Genomic DNA, 21773 nt, shown 5'->3' on the forward strand with positions numbered 1-21773 from the left:
ACTGCGGTCCTTCGTGGTCAAGTGGTCTGGTCGCCACTAAGCGAGATGCCGCCTTGTTTGAGAGGAGCGGCAGCCGCCATTTTTCTCTTCTTCTAGGCCAGCTCATCTACCACTGCCCTCTTTCCCTAGACTTTCTCCGTCACCGAGGGCAAACTCTCTGTCCGACCAGCGTCGATGCCTTTGGATTTTGATGCGACGCTGGCCGCATCTTCTTTAGACGAAGCTGGTGATCAGGCATCTACTCCCCTTGACCAATCACCCTTGGAATGCTAGAGAAATACACTGCTCTTTCATGCGAATGGATCTTTGCATAAGCAAATCAGTTCACTGCTCGTCAATGCTTCAGGATTAAAAGTATCGGTAATAAAAATCGAGATGATCACCTCCAAGGGGCAGATATATGCAATTGAAGGCCCTCGTTTGCTTTGGCTAGGTGAACGAAATGTTGGGAGCGAACAACTCTATGGCCCGCTCTAGGACATTCATTTTCGTCAGTTGTTCTGTTCTCTCCCGGGTCCCGTTGTCATCACCTCTGTAGTCAAAACCCGGGTGGGCCCTCTCCTTGTAGGGCTGGATGTGGCGCACTATGAAGCTTGCTGCCACCTAGTTCACCTCTAATTTCCACACCTCTAATCATGTCGAGGAGCTCCATCACTTGTTCCATGTCAGAATTGTTCAGTTTCTCTGACCAGCTCCTCTGGTTCTCCGAGATATGGTGGATGTCGTAGCGGATTGCAGGGTGGCTCTGTTTCATGTAGAACCACTTGGAATTCCACCCTTTCAGAGAAGTGTTCAGCAGTACATTAATATACTCGCTGGCCATTCTATCTCGAAGCTACAAATAGACGCCGCCGACCACCTTGGAGCCACCATCGCCTTTCTTCTTCAACCAGAAGAGGTGTTGAAAGAGGTTGAAGTGCGGCAGAACCCTAAGAAACACCTCACAGAAATGGATGAAGATTGAGATATGAAGAATGGTGTTGGGATGGAGGTTGCACAGACTAACTACCCAGAGCTCCAATAGATCCCTCAGGAAAGGATGAATAGGGAACCCCAACCCATGCTAGAAATAATCTTCAAAGATTACAACTTCATCGGTGTTAGGCATTGGGAAGGGCTCACCACTGGCTGGCCACCATCCGACGGTGACGCGGTCAGGAAGCATGCCTGTTGCCACCAATCTCTCGACCTCTGTTTCTCCCATGCACGACAGCGCCCACTCTTTGTCATGTCTGGCTCTGGCACTTGCTCTCTTTGGGCTCGCTCTCTTCGGGTTCGCAGCTCTCCTCTTTGGTGCCATCTTTCGGATCTAGATGGGAGCTGGCACCGGTAGCGTGCGTGGGTGCGAATCTAGAAGTGTGAGGACTGTGGAGGAAGACAAAATGGCAAAGCAGCAAAGGTGGAAACTTGGGATGCGGCGGCGCAGTTATAAAGCACTTTCCCCACCTCTTCGTAGTCGAGGGTTTTTGGGAAACCGTTCTCATGATTTACGCCTCTCCGAATCCTCCACAACAGCAAGGTGGGCTATAACATGGGCTTTTGCGCAACCGTAGCCCATGTCGCCCATTTATCGCCGCCGTCAGTTGCTACTTGCCAAATAATCGCCGACTTCTCTGCCATTTATTGAGGTTCAGTAACTGATACTGTACAGCCATTACTCCAATTTTTTCTCCATGGTTTGATTTCTCTGATATCTTTGCTTGTAGCTCGAGCACTAGCTGCCTGCTCAGCTGGTCCTTAATTGTTTTTCTGTTTCTGACCCTGGCACCACATGACTACGTCACCTACTATCAGGCTTGGGGACTAAGTGGGCACACTTCACCTCGCAGTGAATGTGCTTTGTCTCTTTTTGGGGTCACGCCCAGGGACTGGCTACCTGCTCAGCTAGTCTTCTACTATTCTTCTTCTTTCTGACCCTGTCACCACATGACTACATCATCTACTGTCGGGATCAGGGACTAAGTGGGCACACTTCACCTCACGGTGAATGTGCGGGATTTTTTCTCGAAGACTACATGCCTCTTGCAGAAGATTGACTCCTTCTCCTGTGGTCGGACTCTAAGTGGGCACACTTGGTCCACTACGAGGAAATTTTCTATTCTAAACTTGAGCTCCTTACACTCTTATGGCAAGCCATGCTTGGATCTTACTGCTTGGCTATGGTTCTCGCTGCTCGCAACTGCTCGTTACTGCTCAGCACCTTGACATGGTGGTCGGACCGTGAGTTTGACTGCTCGGCCTTGTTCGCACCTGCTCGGACAAGCACAAGATGGTGTTGTTCAATGGATACAAGGTGCTCGGGGGCTAGCTGTGGGGGGTACGACCCTGGATACCCATGGCGGACCACATGGGTTGCGCCCTCAGGGGCGGCCCAGCCCACAAGATGAAGCCTTACGGGGCACGATCCTGGTCGACGCCTTCCGCAAGACATCTAGAAGATATCCTAAAGATACTACGAGATCTGTTAGGATATGTATAATCCCAAGATTCCTGTAATCAGTTATTACTTTCTGGTTATCTCTCAGATCGAACCAACTTGTAACCCTACTCCCTAGACTATATAAGGCGGGCAGGGACCCCCTCCAAACACACGTAATATCATACGATAGCTTATATAAACCAACAGACCACAGAAGTAGGGTATTACGTCATACTGATAGCCTAAACCTATCTAACTCGTGTGTCTCTGTTGCCTTCTTGTTCTTGATCTCACGCTCCCCTGTCGATCAATCTACCTTCGTGGGATACCCCTCAAAGGACTGTCGACGATATTCTGTCGACATTCTTATTCTCAACCATTAGTGAGGCATCACAAATGAGACTATCACTACTAGATGAGGTGAAAGTAGAAGTACTACAAGAATGGTTAGTGGGAGGAACAATGATAGTCATAGATAATGATTCATCAATTATATCACAAGTTGAGCCTACATTGCAAGTTTCAACATGCTTCTTTTTATTTTGCTCATCAAGCAAAGAGGAATGAGCCTTTTCAAGCTTTTTGTGTGCCTTGCCAAGCTTCTCATGGGCTTCCTCTAGCCTCTCATGAGTTTCTTTGAGCTCATCAAGGGCTTGCTTGAGGGCTTTTACCTCCTTATTCAAGCTCTTGCATTCCCTTCTCTTAATATCAAAGTATTCTTTGGCATCTTCTAGCATGTCAAATAATTCATCTTTAGTAGGTTCATCATCATCACTATCACTATCATTTTTATTATCATTATCATGTTCATCATCACTTCCATCATCATCATAAGTTTGTACCTTTGTGGCCTTAGCCATGAAGCATGATGGAGTGTCGAAGAGAGAAGGCTTCTCATTAATCACAATGCTTGCAAGTGCCTTCTTCTTGGTGGTCTTATCATCATCGCTATCATCATCATCACTTGAGGAGGCATCACTATCCCAAGTGACCACATATGAACCACCCTTCTTCTTCTTGAAGGTCATCTTGTCCTTCTTCTCTTTCATTTCCTTTTTGTCCTTCTTCTTGTTCTTCTTGTTGTCATCATCATTGTCGCTATTGTATAGACATTGAGCAACAAGATGATCTTTACTTCCACATTTGAAGCACCTTCTTGACTCTTCCTTGTTCTTGGATGAATATTTCTTTCTTCTAGCATGGTACCCTTTCTTCATTATGAATTTGCCAAATTTCTTGACAAAGAGAGCCATCTTCTCATCATCATCATTATCCCATGAACCATCATCTTCACTTGATATTTCTTGCTTTGCCTTGCCCTTGGATGATGTGGCCTTGAATGCCATGATCTTCTTCTTCTTATCCTTCTTCTCATCTTTCTTCTCCTTCTTTTCTTCATTCTCATCATCATCTCTATATGTATCATCGGTCATTATATCTTCCAACACTTGGTTTGGTGTCATAGTGTCCAAACCACTCCTCACTAGAATAGTGACCAATGTGCTAAATCTTGAAGGCAAGCATCTCAAGAACTTGTGGGAGAAGTCCTTGTTCTTTACCTCTTCTCCAAGTGCTTTGAGATCATTGACAAGCACTTGAAGCCTATGAAACATCTTCGGCACACTCTCATCCTCCTTCATCTTGAAGCTTGCAAACTTCTCTTTGAGAATGTATGCCTTTGCATCCTTCATGGCTTGAGTGCCCTCAAATGATTCTTCCAACTTCTTCCAAGCCTCATGAGCCATCTTAATATTCTTAATTTGCTCAAATGTTCTCTCATCAATTGCATCATGAATAGCACTTAGAGAAATGTCATTGTTTTGGAGAAGCACTTCTTCGGCCGTGGTGGGATTCTTCAGATCACCAATCTCGATTTTGGTTTCTACCACCTTCCACACATTTCTATTGATTGACTTGATATGTGTGGTCATCTTTGATTTCCAATACGGATAATTTATGCCATCAAATTGGGGTGGCTTCTTAGTATTGTTGATTTGAGCCATTTTTACACTGAAGGTTGTTAAGCCTCAAATCACGGTGACCTTAGCTCCGATACCACTTGAAAGGTCCTAATGCTTAGAGGGGGGTGAATAGCTTATTAAAAATTTCTACAACAATACTTAACAAACCGATTAGATAATTATGAGGCGAAGTAAGTGTTGCGCTAGCCTACTAAAAATGCAAGCCACCTACCATAATTCTAGTTTATATAGTTTCTATCCACACAATAGCTATGACACTACACTAAGCTAGTGTGCTATCAAAAACTAACTAAAGAGCCACACTAACCAAACTAACAAGCTCTCACAACTAGCTACACTAAAGAGCTTAACAACTAGTTTGTGGTAATGTAAAGAGAGTGAGCAATTTGTTTATACCGCCGTGTCGAGGAAGGAGCCAATCAATCACAAGAATGAATAATAATGAAGACTAATCACCTTGGAATCAAATGATGAACACAATTATTTTTATCGAGGTTCACTTGCTTACCGGCAAGCTACTCCTTGTTGTGGCGATTCACTCACTTGGAGGTTCACGCGCTAATTGGCATCACACGCCAAACCTTCAATAGGGTGCCACACAACCAACACAAGATGAGGATCACACAAGCCACGAGCAATTCACCAGAGTGCCTTTTGGCTCTCCATCGGGGAAAGGTCAAGAACCCCTCATAATCACCACGATCGGAGCCAGAGACAATCACCACCCTTCGCTCGACGATCCTCGCTGCTCCAAGCCATCTAGGTGGCGGCAACCACCAAGAGTAACAAGCGAATCCCATAGCGAAACATGAACACCAAGTGCCTCTAGATGCAAACACTCAAGCAATGCACTTGGATTCTCTCCCAATCTCACAAAGATGATGAATCAATGATGATGATGAGTGGAAGGACTTTGGCTAAGCTCATAAGGTTGCTATGTCAATGCAAAATGGCCAAGAGTGTGAGCTTGAGCCGGCCATGGGGCTTAAATAGAAGCCTCCACGAAATAGAGCCGTTGTACCCCTTCACTGGGCACAACACGGGGTGACCAGACGCTCTGGTCATATTGACTGGACGCTGGACCTCAGTGTCCGGTCACACGATGCGTGCCACATGTCCCCTCTCTTTAAATGTTGATCGCTCGATCTCAACATTCAAGTGATGACCGGACACAGCAGCTCAAAGTGACCGGACGTTGAACCCTAGTGTCCGGTCATTTCCAGTAAGCATCCAGAGATGACTTTTCACGACCGGACACATCCAGTCATGCTCGACCGGACTCACCCAACGTCCGGTCACTTGGCGTTTCCCTTGTGCATGACCATGTTAGTGTGACCAGATGCAGCCAGCTAGCGTCCGATCGTTTTAGCGTAGACGCACCGATCCTTCAGAGACCAGCGTCCGGTCACTTACAGTGACCATGTTCACCTGAGTTTAGGGCGCCAGTGAAGTTTCTATCCCTTGCTCAAATGTGCCAACCACCAAGTGTATCATCTTGTGCACATGTGTGTTAGCATATTTTCACAAACATTTTTAAGGGTGTTAGCACTCCACTAGATCCTAAATGCATATATAATGAGTTAGAGCATCTAGTGGCACTTTGATAATCGCATTCCAATATGAGTTTCACCTCTCTTAATAGTACAGCTATCGAACCTAAATATGATCACACTCTCTAAGTGTCTTGATCACCAAAACAAAATAGCTCCTACCATTTATACCTTTACCTTGAGCCTTTTGTTTTTCTCTTTCTTCTTTTAAGTCCAAGCACTAGATCATCACCATGGCATCACCATCATCATGTCATGATCTTCATTTGCTTCACCACTTGGAATGTGCTACCTATCTCATGATCACTTGATAAACTAGGTTAGCACTTAAGGTTTCATCAATTCACCAAAACCAAACTAGAACTTTCACATGCGGCACATGGAAGATAATGAAGGCAATACAAAATACTTTGAAGATGAGATGTGTGTGAGATCCAAATTAATTAATACTTTAGAGAAAAGGTAACTGGTAATTTTGCTAATGGACTGCATGTTCCACATGATGGAGAGCTGGAGGAATTGCAAGATGATGAAGAAGAACCACCTCCAATTGTTGAGATTGATTTGCTTTCAATTCCGATAGATGAATAAAAAATCACTCTTATTGAAAAAGCTCCAAGGTTAGGGTACACATTAAACTCTCAAGGTACTATAGGTTTTGATGATGATATCTTGAAATGCTCTTGTTCAACCAATAGCGTGGATGATAGATTAAATTCTATGCCTTGCACCTATGTTTATCATATCAATAGGCTAGAATTCCTTGAGAATGATAAAGAGGCAGTGCTTTTGTTTGAACCTATTGACTTTATGCCTTTAGAACCTTTGCCTTGTAGAGATCTTAGTGCCATGCAAGAAACATATGCTACATTTAATTGCACCTGATATTATTTTGCAAATCAATTGTGGTTGTGATTATGGATGCTTATGCTTACAATAAATTTTGCAAATCTCGATCTTGCTTTGCGCTTGGTCAAGCTAATGACCTTAAATGAGCACTTGCTGGGAGATTGCCCGAATTTCGCTAACCATGTAGGAACATGAGATCTGCATGATGTGGAGAAGTCATGTCCAAAGGGTTGCAAATTGGATCATCAACATCTTCGGATGAACGTTGTTGTTGTGATCAATTTTCTGCCCATGATCAGAGATGTACAATAGAAGAAAATTAGATATTCAGAAGTTCCATCAAGTATTCTTTCCAATGTATCAAGAATTGCCAAGTTTGGAGATCTGTACAAGGAGTTGTGATAAAATCTTTCAACACAATTGCCAAAAAAATTCTTTCGACACTGCATGTTATGAAATTAGCTTGGGACGCCAGAGTAAAATGGGTGTAACTCCATCGTCCGGAGTCCTTTGTGGGTGAATGACCACTTGTTGGTAAGGGAATTTGATGAACTTTGCAAAGGAGCAAAAGTTTTGTGAACGTTATGTTATGGAAATAGAGTAAATTCAACGAAGAAGAGGCAGCAATGAAGAATGACGAAGAAGGGGATGATGATGTTAGAGAAAATAGCTTAGGCAAGTCGATCATGTACAATATGGGAAGTGAACGAAAGTCGCATGGACACCTTTAGTTCTTGCATAAAGGACCATGGCTTTGCGACAACGAGAAGGTATGTGAGAAAGTCAAACTCTATGACTTTAGATGAAGCGCTTTTCAAAAGGCAACCCGTTCATTGAGTTTTTATTTCTTTTAAAGAATAAAATGTATGGCACCACCTTATGACGATTAACTTGTAACTAATTATTCTAGGCTTGTTTTATTTTTAGACCATCAACATGTTCATGTTCATATTTGTTTTTTCTGTATATATTGCATTTTGTCATCATCATAATGTCTTACACCTTCTTTGCATTCCGTCATGCTTCGCATATAGTTTGCTTGGTTGTTCTCTATGCTTTATGATGAATGCTTTCGTATCCATGTTAGTGCTTCATGGGCATTTTCCTTTCGTAATCTTGTGTTAAAGTGGTGTTTAAACTTGACTGCAAACCATCATCATCCAGTTCTATAAACCTTGCTAGCTATTTTATTTTCAAATGACGTTGGTTGATTTATAAGCTTTGCAATGCACTTTATTTTTCTTATATGCTATAAAGAGTTAATATCCTTGGGATAAGCCTGGTGTCTTGATCTTGGGTAATAAGTCTCTATGGCTATAGAGAAATTCAGCAACCTAGTTGTAAACATGGCGTTTAGGACTAGGTGCAAACATTGCCTTTGCTTATATGCCTTCCTCTCATATGCATATACACCTTGCACTTACGCGCACCCATTAGGTTTTTGTCTTTCTTTTCACTAGGATGTGTTTCGCTGAAATTTGACTTATGCTGCTGCTTATGCTGATTTGTTATGAGAAAAAAATATTGTTCCTTCGCTAAAAGGTACCGCTGAAAAACAGGACGTAGACTAATTATGCCATAAGTTGAGAATCTTAGGATGTGTTGTTGGTTTGTTGGTAATTGTTTCTATTCCCAACGTCACCCTGGAGGTAGTATGTCGTTTGGCGGCTTCCAAAGCAGCGTGGAGGTAGGCAAGCTTTAGTGGCGAGCTGAACCACGGGATAAACACCTTGTCTCTTGTATTCTTGCTATTTGTGTTGTGCTCTACTTGTTTGTTGGTAATTCCTAGGTTTGCTTCCAATTTACTTGTGCATAAGCTTGTGACCTCCTTCAAGTGGTGAAGGCCCCGTTCGTTTCGCTGAAAAAATAAGCCGAAACACTGTTCCGATTGATTTATTGTGAGAGAAAAATACTATTCCGGCTGAAAAAACAAGCTGAAAAAGACGAATTATAAGAGAAGCGAACATGGACGAAATATGGTCAACACTACTCCAAAAGCATTAGTAATTTACTCAACCTAAGTTTCATTAGGTAGTTTTTGAATTGTGCCTTCGAGGCTGATACACGACACCGCCGCAGTTTTGCTCGGCGCGTAAAAGTGCAGTAGCACCGCACCTGTTAGTGACCACCGTAATCAAGTTTTATTTTAATAGGCCTAGTCACCCGCGTGCTAGATCCCTTACAATAGTAAATCTAAAAATATCAATATTATGTTATGAACCATATATATATATATATATTTTTTTTTGAATTGGTGGTTAAAGATATAAATATTTAATTTAGGATAAAGCCAATACAACGTGTAAAGATAATTAGAGAAAATTGATGCAGATATGATATCAAAACCGAGGAAATGGGCTAATATCGGGGGCCATGAGCTTGGACTAGGTTGTGTTTAGTTCCAAAAAGTTTCTCAAAAAGTGCTGTAGTAGCCATCACATCGAATCTTGCGATACGTACATGGAAAATTAAATATAGATAAAAAATTAATTACATAGTTTGGTTGAAAATCACGAGACAAATATTTTGAGCCTGATTAATTCATAATTGAACACTAATTACTAAATAAAAACAAAAATGCTAGCTAAATTTCCAAATTGCCCGCAGCCTTATTATCGCCGAGACGCCCACTGAAAGGGAGAAGATGGCGCATCAAGCATCCTGAATCCTTTTTTTAGATAAATTCAGCATCCTGATTCGTGAGTCGTGAGTCGTGACGTGTTGGCTTTCCTCAATTCCTTCTTGGTCGCTCCTCCGCCCCTGCCCCTCCTCGCTACAATCGATTTCGTCGTCGCCGCTACCTCGGTTGCTCCCCTCCTGTTTATCAGAGAGGAGCTGGGGGAAAGTGCTCCCTCCATCGTCGCCCAGCAGATCGATCGAAGCCAGCAAACAAATCAGAAAGAGCAAGAGAGGCGCCCGAGTCCCTAGGGCGGAAAGCCATGGACGGCGCCGCCAACTGGCGCCCCACGCAGGGCGCCGACCCTGCCGCCGTCGCTGCCGCCGGCGGCGTCGACCCTAACGCGGCTGCCCCCGCCGGAAGCGACTGGCGCACCCAGCTTCAGCCCGAGGCGCGCCACAGGATCGTCAATAAGATGTACGTCCTCTCCATCTTCCTTCCCTCCCTCCTCCCCCTAATGGGAATTGTAAGCAACTGCAATCTTTTCCTTCCGCCGTGGCGGATCCATGTCGCTTCTTTTACGATTCGATCGATTCGATCCGTTTACACCTGCTTCCCTCTTTACTTTATTTAGATTAGATAGAAAGTATCATGCTTGCTGGGTAGGGTTTGCTGATCCATCCATGCACTTAGACCTGCTGACCCATCCGTGCACCTAACAATTCGCACTTGGACCTAACAATTCGTCTACTTTGTTTACCCACGAATCACCTACTCGTTTGTTCGTGACATATGGATCCATATCCAATCCAATACATCATACTTTCTAAGATTATATATCTTTATTTAAACCAAATTTAATCATCAAAATTATCAGTAGAAACTACTTGACTACCTGTTTGCTTGCTATAAGATTAAAAAAAAATCTTTATAAAGCCATCTCTGCACAATAAACACACATAGAAACATATGCAACTGCATGTCGCAACATTTGAGTTTTTTAGAGTATGGGTGTAGAATGCGACAACTCGTAATGTGATTTTTTTTTTCCAAACACTTCTCTATCCCCTAGTGGAGGGTAGGCATGGCGTAGCGGTAGGCTGCTGACTTTCTCCAATTTGTCAACCTCCTTGCAAAATAAGAAAGGGTAAAACCATATTCTTCCTAGATCCTCATCTTGTGTAGGACCTTTTAGCATTGGTTATGCGGTATGACCCGAGTCTTTTTCTGCCAACTAATTATTAAGTCATGTATATGCCTGCCAATGGAATGTGTCCATTTTACCCTTGCCACCACTTAAATTTTACCCTAGTTGCCACTTGAATGTGCCCATTTTTACCCTAGTCGTTTGTTCGGTTCAAAAATATGTATGTGCATTAGCGGTCCACAAATTCCATGCCCACTGTTTCCACTAGTGAACTATTATTTTTGTACATGTACTGGGGCTTCTGGTTTACTGGACTAATTAAATGGTAATCAAACACATTTATCAGTGTATCTCTCAATATATCACTTCTTGCATTATATATGTATAGAATGGAGACTCTGAAGAAGCACCTGCCAATATCAGTACCAGAAGGACTGACTGAGCTTCACAAAATTGCTGTGCGATTTGAAGAGAAAATCTATACTGCAGCCATCAGCCAGGTACATTTAACCTAACTCTAGTACGCTCCCGTACAGAGTCAGAATGTTTAGTCATGGGGTGGGTCAATGATATGGACATTTGATCTATGACAATCTTAAAGGCTTTTAGGTAAATTTTAGATGCTTATAGATCTTTTTATCATGGTAAAATACATGATGGGGCAATGCATGGATACTCTGCTAATCATATTTAGGAGGCGTGGTATCAAAATATCATGGGCCCATGCAACTTGCACATGTAAATTGTATTAATGCAAAAACCACAACTTAAATCCTTTTGTTTTGTATCACTCAGTCTGATTATTTGCGGAAGATTTCTCTGAAAATGCTGTCCATGGAAAGTCAGACAAAGACCCAACAGAACCCTGGAAATGCTCAAGTGATTCCAAATCAGAACCCTCCTGGTCCAGGTACCATACACAGCAAATGCAACATCACACCTTTTTTTTGTGCTATCAATGCATTTGCTTCTAAAAAAAAAAGAATGCAGGCAAGATATTCAGGGCATAGTTAAGTTTTCCACATTAAGAGAGTTTACTTCTCACTGGTGGAATGCATGCTTTTTATTTTCACTTGCTTCCTAATATGTTCATATTTGCATCTTACGATTTTTTTGTCACTTTATAGTCTTAAAGGGCAAATTTGTTATTGCTAAAGTTTATTGGCTATCATAATATAGTGCCTGTTTGGATGCCGTAGTTTTAGAAAAACTATGGTATGAAGTAACTGTAGTTTTATAAGATAAAAGTGTGCAAAACTGTCGTTTACTGAGGTTATGAGTGGAGTGGAGTATCTAAAACTTCCAAAGACTACAATTTTAGCAAGGTCTTGAGTGGAGTATCTCAAACTTCGAAAAGACTAAAATTTTAACAATACCATGTCTTTGAAAACTAGAAGGTTTGTTGCATCCAAACGCCCAATAGCTTTCCAAAACCAAAGTTTTTTTTTGCAGAACCATAATAGTTTTCCAATACTCAGAAAATACTTTGAATCCAGGGCCTTAGATATTTTTTTACCGTAAAGGGCCTTAGATGTTATTCTTCCGCCCCAAAACGTAGGTTGTTTTAGCTTTCTTGTAAGTCACAACAACAACAACAACAACAACAAAGCCTTTAAGTCCCAAACAAGTTGGGGTAGGCTAGAGTTGAAACCCAACAGAAGCAATCAAGGTTCAGGCACGTGAATAGCTGTCTTCCAAGCACTCCTATCTAAGGCTAAGTCTTTGGGTATATTTCATCCTTTCAAGTCTCCTTTTATTGCCTCTACCCAAGTCAACTTCGGTCTTCCTCTGCCTCTCTTCACGTTACCATCCTGACTTAGGATTCCACTACGCACCGGTGCATCTGGAGGTCTCCGTTGCACATGTCCAAACCATCTCAACCGGTGTTGGACAAGCTTTTCTTCAATTGGCGCTACCCCTAATCTCTCACGTATATCATCGTTCCGAACTCGATCCCTTCTTGTATGACCGCAAATCCAACGCAACATACGCATTTCCGCGACACTTAGCTGTTGAATATGTCGTCTTTTCGTAGGCCAACATTCTGCACCATACAACATAGCAGGTCTAATCGCCGTCCTATAAAACTTGCCTTTTAGCTTCTGTGGTACCCATTTGTCACATAGGACACCAGACGCTTGCCGCCACTTCATCCACCCTGCTTTGATTCTATGGCTAACATCTTCATCAATATCCCCGTCCCTCTGTAGCATTGATCCTAAATATCGAAAGGTATCCTTCCTAGGCACTACTTGACCTTCCAAACTAACATCTTCCTCCTCCCGAGTAGTAGTGCCGAAGTCACATCTCATATACTCAGTTTTAGTTCTACTAAGTCTAAAACCTTTGGACTCCAAAGTCTCCCGCCATAACTCCAGTTTCTGATTCACTCCTGTCCGGCTTTCATCAACTAGCACTACATCGTCCGCGAAAAGCACATACCAAGGGATGTCCCCTTGTATGTCTCTTGTGACCTCATCCATCACTAAAGCAAACAAATAAGGGCTCAAAGCTGACCCTTGATGTAGTCCTATCCTAATCGGGAAGTCATCCGTGTCTCCATCACTTGTTCGAACTCTAGTCACAACATTGCTGTACATGTCCTTAATGAGCCCAACGTACTTCGTTGGGACTTTATGTCTCCATAGTGCATTTTCTTTGTAATATAGATTGTATATGTTAATATATTTTTTATATAAACTTGATCAAAGTTACAGAAGTTTTAGGACAAAAGCACAAAACTAAAACACCATACATTTTGGAACGGAGGGAATGCTTATTAATTGTTGGGGTGTAAAGTGATGCACATGCATTCTAAATAATTATGCCACTGTACTTTTCTTTTCAGATGTGAATCAATTACTCAGTTCCTAATTGCTTGCAGTATACTTCCCTATTTTTTTCTTCAGAAATACAGAAGCTCACTGTCAATTTTATGTCTAATATGTTGCATTGAGTGCTTCTGCAACCTTGTTACAATTTTAATGTAAGCATTCCTTGCCTTAACATTCATATGGTATATATTTTCTAAAACAGCACCTGGCCTTCCTCCACAAGGTAGTAATCCAGCACAGTCATCAGCTATCCCGTTGATGTCTCAGCAACAGACACGGCAGCTAAATGCTTCTACATCTGTTCAAGGTTCGCTTCCTAGTCTTGGTCAGAACTTCAGCCAGACATCGACGCTGCAGAATCTGTCTGGCATGCCACAAAATACCATGAACAATGGTTTAGCACAAGGTACTCCACAAGATATGTATGCTGCACAAAGACAAATGGCTGGTAGGCAGCAGCAGCAGCAACAACAACAACAAGCACATAATCAGTTAATCTATCAACAGCAGAAATTGTTGATGATCCAGAAATTGCAGCAGAATTCACTTATGCAACCGCACATTCAGCAGCAGCAAACTTTGTTGCAGTCAGCACAGATGCAATCTTCACAGCAGCTCATGATGCAAATGTCATCTGGCCTTCAGCCTGGGCAGACCACCATTCCACAAACTCAGTCCATGGCGATGCAGTCAGCTACACAGAGTGGTATTCAACAGAATCCATTGAATTCAGTACAACAATCTGTGCAATCATTACTCCAGCAGCCTACACAATCTGTAGTGAGGCAGCAGCAACATGCACAGTCCATGCACCAGCAGCCTTCTCTGCAGCAAACTCAGCCAACACAACAGCCCAACATTCCTTTGCAACAGCAGCCACAACAATTAATGGGGCAAAACTATGGTATGAAGTAACTGTAGTTTTATAAGATAAAAGTGTGCAAAACTGTCGTTTACTGAGGTTATGAGTGGAGTGGAGTATCTAAAACTTCCAAAGACTACAATTTTAGCAAGGTCTTGAGTGGAGTATCTCAAACTTCAAAAAGTCTAAAATTTTAACAATACCATGTCTTTGAAAACTAGAAGGTTTGTTGCATCCAAACGCCCAATAGCTTTCCAAAACCAAAGTTTTTTTTTGCAGAACCATAATAGTTTTCCAATACTCAGAAAATACTTTGAATCCAGGGCCTTAGATATTTTTTTACCGTAAAGGGCCTTAGATGTTATTCTTCCGCCCCAAAACGTAGGTTGTTTTAGCTTTCTCGTAAGTCAAAATAGAAAAATGCACCAACATCCACAACTATGTGCCTAATTAAGAAAAATCTTTAAGTTGTTTGTTTCTAAATCTTTACCGTTTATTCATTGTCACTGTATCTCTATAGGGATTAATTTGCTGTTGCTAATTTCACAGACTCACAATTAAATGTTATTTGATGGTGTGTAAAGTGATGCACATGAACTGTCAATGATGTCCAACGGGCCGAGCCGGGCCGGCTCGGCACGGGCCTGTGCCAGGCATGGCCCGGTGGGCATCGGGCCGGCACGGCACGTCGTGCCTCCAGGGCCGTGCCGAGGCGGGCATCGTGCCTGACCTACAGCCTAGGCACGGCCTGCTGCGCCGTTTTTCGGGTCGGCCCGGCCCGTGAAGCACGGCCAGCCCAGTGTGGGGAAGCGCGAGCAGCCAGAGAGAGGGGGAAGGGGAGGAAGCACGAGCAGCAGGAGATGGCAGTGGCCGCCGGTGAACTTGCCCTTGGCCCTTGACACCGGATCTGGTGTCGGGGCGGAGCTCGGGGCCAGCACGAGCAGCAAGAGAGAGAGAGAGGGAAGGGGAGGAAGCACGAGTAGCGGGAGATGGCAGTGGCCGCCGGCGAGCTTGCCCTTGGCCCTTGACACCGGATCTGGCATCAGGGCGGAGCTCGGGGCCAACGCGAGCAGCCAAAGAGAGGGGGAAGGGGAGGAAGCACGAGCATCGGGAGATGGTAGTGGCCGCTGGCGAACTTGCCCTTGGCCCTTGACATCGGATCTGGCGTCAGGGCGGAGCTCGGGGCTAGCGCGAGCAGCCAGAGAGAGGGGGAAGGGGAGGAAGCACGAGCAGTGGGAGATGGCAGTGGCCGCCAGCGAGCTTGCCGTGCTGCGCGAGGGCGTCCCATGTCCCCGCTCGCCTCACGGCCTCGCCCGATGCAAGGGAAGTGGAAGGAGCCGGGAGCGTCCGCGGCGCAGAGGGGAGAGGAGCGAGTGCGTAGTGGCCGCGTGGGGAGGGGGCTGCGCGGGTGGAGGGAAGGGAGCACGCTCGCCTCGCAGCCTCGCACCCTCGCCCAATGCGAGGGAAGGGGAGGGAGCCGGGAGCGTCTGCGGCGCAGAGGGGAGAGGAGTGAGTGCGGCGTGGGGAGGGAGCCGGGAGCGTCCGTGGACCTGGGCCGTGCCGGGCTGGCACGCCATGCCTAGGGTAAGGCCCAGGCCTGGCCTGCTACACCGGGTCGTGCCAACCCGGGCCCGTGCGCTACCGGGCCGGGCCGTGCTCACGTCGGGCCAAATTTGCGGGCTTCGGATCGGGCCGCCGTGCCTCGGGCTGCATGGACATATATATGAACTGTAAATGGTTATACATGGCTATCAATTTTCATGGTGGATAATGGTGCCAGCAGGTAGTAGCAGCAAAGGGAAGAAGCAAAAGAAGTTGAGATGCCATTTCTGCAAAAAAGGTGGCCATTTTAAGAAGGATTGCTTGAAGAGAAAAATATGGTTTGAAAAAAAGGTGTATACAATATTTTTCTGCATGCTTGGAAGTTAGAATCTACTCATTATAGGTCCTAGTAATAATACCTATTCGTTAGATTCTAGTGCTATTACTCATGTGTCAAATGTTATGCAGGAGTTGCTTATGATCCACCCATAAGCGGACTAAAGCACATGAGAATAAAAATGAAGGCACTGTATTGAAGGGATCAGGACTCACAGAGTAATCCATGTATATGTCTGTATGTCTGTGATTTGTACTTAAAGAGTGTATGTATGTTTTTCGAATGTTGAGAAAGTTGGATGTACTAGTTTTAAGGTTATGCATGTAGACGAGAGAATACATATTATTGTGGTCCCAGTACTTTAATTGATCAGTTATGCCATTTCAACCTTCAAGATGTTTTTTCTAAAGCCATGCTGAACAAGTTATGAAAATAAGTGTGATGCACACAATGATATGCCATCTTTTGGCACAGGAGATTAGGTAATAACATAACAAAATGAAGATTTTGTTGGCCGGCATATATGTGGGTTCACATTAAGGGCAAATAAGACCTCAAGAATATCGAAGCAACCATCTGCAAATAGTTAATACAAGGTTCACATAAACTGTTACGATTGAACACACAAACCATTTTTGTCCATTTGATGTTCCTTTTTATTGGGGTGGTGAAAATATTAATCTCTCTTTATTGATGAATTCTCATGTTATTGTCTTACTTAGCCAAGGACATCTAAGGATTACCTGTAGCAAGTGAAAAGATAGGTTGATAGAAAGTTTTTGTTTCTTCAAACATACTCCCTCTGCCCCTGTAGCACCCGATTTTAAGAACAAAATCAGACACACCATATGTGAGCCTAGAAAGTCAAATCTCACATATAGCTACAAATAAGGGTAATATCAAAAGACAAATGCTCAATATATAACGTATTGAGTATAAAAGTTATGACCTTAGGCAACAAACAGTGGAAAGACAACTTCGATCTTCGGATGAAGACTCCAATCCACAGGGATAACTGACTGGTTGATCACAAGACTAATTCCTCCAAACTCTAGCAATCTGGTATCCATCCGGGATTTTTATCTAAATATATAAAAAATAAAGCAAGCGTAAGTACATGTCGTACTCAATAAATATAACATGGGGTTCATGAGGCTCAATAGGAGACACTGGTTTAACTGTGATTAACTTTTAATGAGTTATCTTTTAACAATTAGGTGGCAATCAAGTTTATCCACAAGCCCATCGTAAGGAAAATGGACCATATGCCTATTTACTTTTAATTTTGGTGTTTGATGACCAACACAACCAAATTAAACTAATGAATTTGCAAGTGACTGTTTTGTAGTTCAATAGGGTGCAAGATGTGACTTACACGAAGGCGACATGGTGATCCCACGATCAACACCATAAGCAAGACCTTAGAAGCACAAGAGAAGACTCAAGATATCAAGCAAAGTCCAAGCACTAAGATTGAAACCAAGCCGGACGCAATATCGCGAAGAAACGAGCTTCACAGAGGTGACCGGACGCAACCCTTATAGGGACCGGACGTGTTCGATCAATTGCTCGGCAACAGCAGGCATCAGCAGCAGTGACCGGACGCTGAGGACTGAAAGTGACCGGACACACCAATGACACTGTTCATCATCCTGGCAACACACTCAGCACTGACCGGACGCTGACAGCTAATCGACCAGACATAGGAACTGCAGCGTCCGATCGAGTACAGAGAGGTTCTAGAGCGGCGAAGTTACGACCAGACGCGTCCGGTGGCATGTGACCGGACGCCATCAACGTCCGATCAGTTGATCGCGCGCTCTAACGGTCGGGACGACTAGACAAGTCTGGTCAGGATGACAGCAGCGCCCGGTCAGTAGCAGAAAAGCGGGATTTCGTCCTCAATGGATACTTTCTCAGTAGGGCTTATAAATAGACCCCCAACCGGCCATTTGGAAATAGTAGAGCTGACGAAACATACCAAGGGTGTTAGTACACTATTTTAGTGATCTCCACTTGCATAGTGCTACTGATTCATTAGGTGATTAGCGTAGGTGCTTTGCGAAGTGCTTAGATTGATTAGACCACCGCTTATGTGCTTGCTCTAGGTTTAGGCCTAGTGTTTAGTGAGGTTTGCATACCTCTTACCATTCGGTGCTTGCGTGCACCATTATTATACATTGGAGGGGCTTGTAGTCTTGCGAGATCACACCAATCGCGTTTGTGGTGTGGCCTCCATCGTGTACCGAAGGGAACAAGGCCCGTGGTGGTTCGGTCGAAAGCTTGACAGTGAAGACGGTGGGGAGCGGTCCGGGAGAGGCTTGCCAGAAGGCACACCGGAGACCCACTTATGCATAGGGAAGGCCCGGGGCTATCCACGGAGTTACCCGACCGGGAGCTTGGCCCTTATGAGAGATTTCTTGCGAGGGGCTCCAACGAGGACTAGGAGGAAGCTTGCGCGATTCTCCATACCTCGGTAAAAATACCGGAGTCGTCGACGGGAGTTTGCATATCTCTACCCTACTCTTTAGCTTCCGTATTTACATTGCTTGCATAACTCTTTTTACGGTAGAGATAGCAACACACTAGCAAAACCGTAGTTGCACATTTAGATAGTTTATCTTTTGCATATGTTTTGCTAAGGGTAGAAAAAAAGAAGCCATAGTTTAGAGTTAGAGTTTTAAGTTACCTAATTCACCCCCCCCCCCCTCTTAGGTATCACGGTCCCCTTTCAATTGGTATCAGAGCCAGTTGGCTCAATTTGGACCTTTGGCTTCATCACCGTTGAGCCGACGCTATTTAGAGTGGTTGGGATGGATACCTCTAGGCCTTCGTACTTTGACGACACTAACTTCCCCTACTATAAAGCTAGAATGGCCTGTCACCTTGAGGCGGTAGATTTGGGTGTTTGGAGAGTCACTCGTGATGGGATGAAACCTATTAAGAATCCCGATAAACCCACAAAGAGTGAAGAAAAAGAAATTAATTTCAATGCTAGAGCTAAAAATTGCTTGTTTAAGTCTTTTAGCATGGATGTGTTTAACCAAGTGTTCACTTTAAATATAGCACATGAAATTTGGTTAAAACTCCAAGAGCTCCATGACGGCACAACTAATGTTCGTGAACAAAAACATTGTCTAGCTAAACAAAATTATGTCCTTTAAAATAAATGATGATGAGCTTGTTCGCGATATGTATTCTCGTTTGAATCTAATTATCAATGAGCTCCATTCAATAGGATTAATGAAGCTAGATGATGCAGACATCGTGAGGAAGATCATCTCTGTGCTACCACAAAAGAAATATGCAAGCATCATCACCATCCTTCATAACATGGAGGACTTGAGCACTATGACCCCGGCCATAGTCATTGGCAAGATAGTGGTATTTGAAATGTCACGCAAGATGGGTCAAGAAGAAGCATCTTCATCAAGCAAAGGCAAAGCTCTCATATGTAGTGAGAAAAAGAAGATGAAGGGCAAGCAAGTTGAGTCAAGCTCAAGCTTAAGCTCCTCAAGTGAAGATGAAGAAGAAGATGAGGATGATGATGATGATGAATCAAGTGATGATGATCAATATTCCTCCTCTACCTTCGACCTTGATGAAGAATCAATCAAACTTATCAACAAGGTGGAGAGAATGATCCAAAGGCTCAATGTCAAGGGTGTGCCCATCCAAATTCAAGATTTCATTTTCACTAATCAAAGAAATGAGCAAAGAAAGAAAGGATGCTATAGATGAGGTGAGTTGGGACACTTTATGTAAGTTTATCCAAACAAGCCCACACCCAAGACAAAGAAGAAGGCAGTGCAAGGACAAAGCCCTCATATCAATAAGGTCAAGGGATGATTCTTCAAGTGAAGAAGAAGACCATCACAAGAGGCGAGGGTACAAGCATTCATCATCAAGAACTTCACGAGTGTGCCTTATGGCACGAGGTGACTACTCTTGCGTATGCACATGTGACTACTCTTTGTTTTTCGTCAGCCACGAGAGGAGACATTAATGTACATTTGAGTTTTTTTAAGGCATGGGAGTAGAATGCGACAACCCAATACTTGAGGCGCAGCAGCAGACTAGTGACTGTCTCCACTTGTGTCAACCTCCTTGCAAAATAAGCAAGGGTAAAACCATCTAAAAGTCCCCTTCCCTAGACCCTCACCTTGTGTGGGAGCTTTTAGCATTCAGTAAGGCTTAGTTCAACCATATGTATGTGCATTAGTGGTCCACAAATTTCATGCCACTTTTGCCACTAGTACACTATTTATGTACATGTACTGGAGTTTCTGGTTTACTGGGCTAATTAAATGGTAATCAAACACATTTTTTTAGTGTATCTCTCAATATATAACATTTGCATTGTATATGTAGAATGGAGACTCTGAAGAAGCATCTGCCAGTATCAGTGCCAGAGGGGCTGGGTGAGCTTCACAAAATTGCCGTGCGATTTGAAGAGAAAATCTATACTGCAGCCATCAACCAGGTACATTTAATCTAACTCTAGTACGCTCCTGTACAGAGTTAGAATGTTTAGTCATGGGGTAGGTCAATGATATAAAAGTTTGATCTATGAATAATCTGAAAGGCTTTTAGGTCAACTTTAGAATGCTTTTAGCATCTTTTTATCATGCTAACACACATTATGGGGCAATGCATGGATACTGTGCTAGTCATACTTAGGAGGTGTGGTACCAAAATATCATGGGCCCATGCATCTTGCTCATGTAAATTGTATTGATGCAAAACCACAACTTAAATCTTCTCTTTTGTATGACTCAGTCTGATTATTTGCGAAAGATTTCTCTGAAAATGCTGTCCATGGAAATTCCAACAAAGACCCAACAGAACGCTGAAAATGCTCAAGTGATTCCAAATCAAAACCCTCTTGGTCTAGGTACCATACACAGCAAATGCAACATCACACTTTTTTTGTGCTATCAATGTATTTACTTCTCAAAAAAAAGAATGCAGGTAAGATATTCAGGGCATAGTTAAGTTTTCCACATTAAGAGAGTTTACTTTTCACTGGTGGAATGCATGCCTTTTATTTTCACTTGCTTCCTAATATGTTTGTATTTGTATCTTCATGATTTTTTTGTCGCTTTATTATTATTTTAAAGGCCAAATTTGTTATTGCTAAAGTTTGTTGGCTATCATCATATAGTGCCTGTTTGGATCGCATAGTTTTAGAAAAACTATGGTATGAAGTAACTGTAGTTCTATATAAGATGATGAGGAGGTTTCTTTCTAATGAAAAGAACTCCAAGGGATTAAGTGCTAAGGGGTTTCACAACTCCATAAAAGCACACTTTAGAAAGGTTTTCCTTTTTGATAAATTAATTAATTCCCGATATGATGGGATAAGTGGTTTGGGTAACCACGTTAAAATCTTGTTTGATATGGCTTATGAATTGAAGGCACTTGGATTAGATGTGTCAAATGAGTTTATGGCAAATTGCCTTATGAGTTCTATGCCAGAAAACCATACCAAACATGCTCAAAATGATAAGTTTTCAATGGTCTGCAAATTTTGCAAGTTACCATTGATGATAAGTATAAGAATGGCTTCGAAAGACAAGTAACTTGAGTTGTCTCATAAGTTTTATTTAAGATATTTCCCCAACATATGGTGGA

General features: G+C 43.2%; 1 protein-coding gene across 1 annotated transcript in view; it reads left to right on the forward strand.

Annotated features, from left to right (window-relative positions):
• Positions 1–16533, forward strand: part of LOC136498953 (mediator of RNA polymerase II transcription subunit 15a-like) — a 99883-nt gene extending 83350 nt beyond the window's left edge. Inside the window, exons 6-11 of the mRNA XM_066494652.1 lie at positions 9738–9894; positions 10953–11064; positions 11360–11474; positions 13601–14302; positions 16044–16153; positions 16271–16533. Of these exons, the coding sequence (XP_066350749.1) occupies positions 9738–9894; positions 10953–11064; positions 11360–11474; positions 13601–14302; positions 16044–16153; positions 16271–16294 (1220 nt within the window). The 3' untranslated portion in view covers positions 16295–16533. The remainder of the gene's footprint in view (positions 1–9737; positions 9895–10952; positions 11065–11359; positions 11475–13600; positions 14303–16043; positions 16154–16270) is intronic.
• The last annotated feature ends 5240 nt before the right edge of the window (positions 16534–21773 follow it).

This window comes from Miscanthus floridulus, chromosome 13 (assembly GCF_019320115.1).
Source record: "Miscanthus floridulus cultivar M001 chromosome 13, ASM1932011v1, whole genome shotgun sequence".
In the NCBI taxonomy this organism is placed as follows: domain Eukaryota; kingdom Viridiplantae; phylum Streptophyta; class Magnoliopsida; order Poales; family Poaceae; genus Miscanthus; species Miscanthus floridulus.